The sequence below is a fragment of the Monopterus albus genome, unplaced genomic scaffold (genome assembly GCF_001952655.1).
Source record: "Monopterus albus unplaced genomic scaffold, M_albus_1.0 scaffold209.1, whole genome shotgun sequence".
NCBI lineage: Eukaryota > Metazoa > Chordata > Actinopteri > Synbranchiformes > Synbranchidae > Monopterus > Monopterus albus.
In genome coordinates, this window is record NW_018128089.1 from 574,545 (window position 1) to 578,352 (window position 3,808).

The 3,808-nt window shown below is 38.2% G+C and overlaps 1 protein-coding gene across 1 annotated transcript in view; it reads left to right on the forward strand.

Annotated features, from left to right (window-relative positions):
- dennd1a (DENN/MADD domain containing 1A) overlaps positions 1-3,808 on the forward strand; it is a 26,091-nt gene that overhangs the window by 16,499 nt on the left and 5,784 nt on the right. The window contains exons 15-18 of the mRNA XM_020618700.1: positions 4-25; positions 1,306-1,346; positions 3,437-3,508; positions 3,603-3,725. Of these exons, the coding sequence (XP_020474356.1) occupies positions 4-25; positions 1,306-1,346; positions 3,437-3,508; positions 3,603-3,725 (258 nt within the window). The remainder of the gene's footprint in view (positions 1-3; positions 26-1,305; positions 1,347-3,436; positions 3,509-3,602; positions 3,726-3,808) is intronic.

The window sequence follows — 3,808 nt, forward strand, 5'->3', positions numbered from 1 at the left end:
GAGATCAACATGGGTGAATATGCAGGTGAGTCAGCAGTGATGTGTTAATGGAGACATGACACATGTTGTTGGTTTGGTATGAAAATGACCTTACGTGGCCCACCATTTTTAATGCCTCTGTGCTGACGATAGCTGTGGTCAGAGGCATTATGTTTTGGGGTTGTCCATCCATCTGTTTGTTTGTGCCATTCTTGTGAGCATTGTATCTCAGCAACACCTTCAGGGAATTTTTTTCAAATTTAGCACAAGTGTCCCCTTGGACTCAAAGATGAGCTCATTAGATTTTGGTAGTCAAATGTCGCAGTAACCTCACGATTCTCTCATTCTTGTGAACATGATATCTCAGGAACGCCTTGAGGGGATTTCTTCCACAAACATCCACCTGAGCTCAAGGATGAACTGATTAGATTTTGATGGTCAGAGGTCAAGGACACTGTGTCCTCAGGTCTGTCCTATTCCCATGAATTTGGCTAGTTAATGGAGACATACAACTATGAGATGGTAATTCTAATTTCACTCAGAATTGAAGTGATTGTTTATTTGGAAAAAAGAATAAAATTGATGAGGTGTCACTTCAAATAATGTGCTGCTGTATTGTTTTCATTGTAATACAGGACACAGATGATTTACACATCACTATTTTCAGTTTGAATTTAGATTTTACATACCGTCCCAACTTTTTCTGATTTGCAGTTGTAAATTATTAATAATAATTGCATTCTTCACAAACAATCACTAAACCAGATTATTTATTTTTACACTGTGGAGGAATAGCATTTTGAACAGCCCTAATCACAATAGCATCTTTGTTCTAAATGCATAATGAAACACAACTACAGCACAGTGTTACTAGTCACTATAACAGTAAGATGACCAGCATAGAACTGTGTAGGTGAAATAATCTAATTGGCTCCTCTACATAAATAGCAGCTGATATTTTTCAGACTGCTGTAGAAGATTGTCTCATTTTTCATTTCGGGTCTGGTTTTCACACTGTTTGTTAGATTATAAAACTTTTCAGATATTTGATAAATCATAGGAAAAGGTGATCACACAGCAGCAGATCTCAAGTTACACAACCCATCTACACTTCTGCCATAGATGGGAAGTTAAAAGACCAAATAATGGAGATGGAACAGTTCCTTGTTGCTGAAACGTGCACAGTCAGGATTACAAGACTAAACAGCAGTACACTGCTTATACTGTACATTGAGATGGTTTTATATCAGATTCCAAACTATATATCCTAAACTTTCTCAGCATGCCCACTACTTTACCTTTTTTTTGTTGTGGTTTCCCCCGCAGGCAGTGACAAGACCTACCACCAGTGGCTGTTCACTGTGAAGGTGAGCTAGTGTGAGTGATATTACCCAGGCAGACAACACATTGCCGTAATGAATACATTGCATACACTTTTAGTATTTTGGCCATGTGTGGGTTTTTTCCCCTGCTAAATGCAGGGAGTAGTTAGGTTAGTGCAAACTGCATGTTTGTCCATTTATCCTCTGGTGCAGAGAAAGAAACGACTACTAGTGAGATTGCCACAGAATTCACAATGGATGCTCCCAGGAAGATGATTCCTAATAATTTTAACCCATTCACCTTTACTACAACTGCCAGGTCAAGGCAGTCTCTCAGAATATTGACATTTCAGTCACTCAGTGGATTGGTGTGGAAAGGAACACAGTTTGGGGAGTTTTTAAAGTACGCTCAGTTTGCTCTGATGAAAAAAGTGGCTTGGAACCTTACAGTCCCTGGCCAATTTTTGTAGGTACATTTACAGTGACTTCAGAAAGTATTTAGAGCCTTTCAATCTTTTGCTTTTTCTTGGCGGCCATGGGAATAACAGGAAGGGAGATACAAATATTTTACATATTGTGGCTCTCTTAAAGACTGTTGAGGGAAAAAAGCTAAAAATCCAAGCCTACAGCACTTATTGTGCTATAGGTTTGATTTTCATTTAATAAAATCTCCATTTTGCCCATCAGTCCATGCTCAATAACTCATAATGACAAAGAGAAAACCTATTTCAAAAATATGATCAAAAACTGAAATCTCTCTATATACAAAAGCATTCAGACCTTTAATTCAATACCCTGTAGAAGCCCACTGGGCAGCAATTACAGCTTTGTGTTTTCTTGGGTACAGTTTAAGTCAGAAGTTTACATCCACCTTAGCCAAATATATTTAAACTCAGATTTTCACAGCTCCTGACATTTAACCCTATAAACTTGTCCTGTCTTAGGTCATTTAGGATCACTGCTTTATTTTAAAAATGTGAAATAATAATAATAGAGAAAAAGATTTATTTGTTTTTATTTCTGTCACATTACCAGTGGGTCAGAAGTTTACATACATTTGGTTAGTATTTGACTAATAGTATTTAAATTGTTAACTTGGGTCAAACATTTCAGGATGCTTTAAAATAAGTTGCTGGAATTTTAGCCAGTTCCTCCACAACAGAACTGGTGGAACTGAGTCAGGTTTGGAGGCCTTTTTTATGGCGTCTTGGAGCAGTGGCTTCTTCCTTGATGAGCAGCCTTTCAGGTTATGGCTTTCTCATTTTGCTGTGGATGTAGATTATTCGGTACCCATTTCAGTGTCTTCACAGGGTTCATTGCTGCTGTTCTGGGATGGATTTGTACTGTTCAGACCAAAGTACGTTCATCTCTAGGAGACAGAGCGAGTCTCATTCCTGTGTGGTATGATGGTTGTGTTGTTCCCCGGTGTTTATACTTGCGTAGTATTGTTTGTACAGATGAACATGGTGCCTTCAGGTGTTTGGAAATTGCTCCCAAGGTTGAACCAGACTTGTGGAGGTCCACACATTTTTTTCTGATTTCATTTGATTTTCCCATGAAGTCAAACAAAGAGGTCCTGAGTTTGAAGGCAGGCCTTAAAACACATCTACAGCTGCACCTTCTGTTGACTCAAATGATGTCGATTAGCCAATCAGAAGCTTCTAAAGCCATGACATCATTTTCTGGAATTTTCCAAGCTGTTTAAAGGCACAGTTAGCTGAGTATATGTAAACTTCTGACCCAATGGAATTGTGATATAGTGAATTATGAATGAAATAATCTATCTGTAAACAACTGCTGGAAAAATTCCTTATCATACATAAAGTACATGTCCTAACCGACTTGCCAAAACGTATGTAAACCTCAACTGTATGTCTCTACAAGTTGTGTACACCTGAAGCCATTGTATAATGTACAGTCTACTGCTTACAGTACAAGATCTTAGCCACATATTCTACTTTTACAAAGCTTGTAATGACCATGTTTGAGGGTGGGAACCTTTACTCATTATGCCCATTTGCTGTTTGCAAACTTTTTATAATACTCTACATAGCTGAATGTGGTATACTGTATGTCCAAAATCCCAGTTAGTCTGTGTGTCTGTCACAAACTTTGTTCAAATGTCTTTCTTACAGAAAGGGGGTGGGGCTATCTTCAACACGGTGAAGACAAAGGCAAACCCAGCCATGAAGACTGTTTACAAGTTTGTAAGCACATCCCTGACTTCTTTTGAAATGAGAAAATAACTTGTATAGAAATGAAAATTGCAATAATTTGGCTTTGTGTATGCTTGTTTTACAGGCCAAGGACCATGCCAAAATGCGCATTAAAGAAGTCAAGAGTCGATTAAAGCAGAGGGTACATAGCTTTGCACTAGTGACAGACAATTTTGTTTTTGTTGTTGTTCTAACCACTTTTAAATTGGTGTGACATTAGTAAGGGTGGTGACGGCTTTTGGCCTCTCCCTCACAAAAGTTATTTTAAACATGGCCCTTAACTACCTAAAC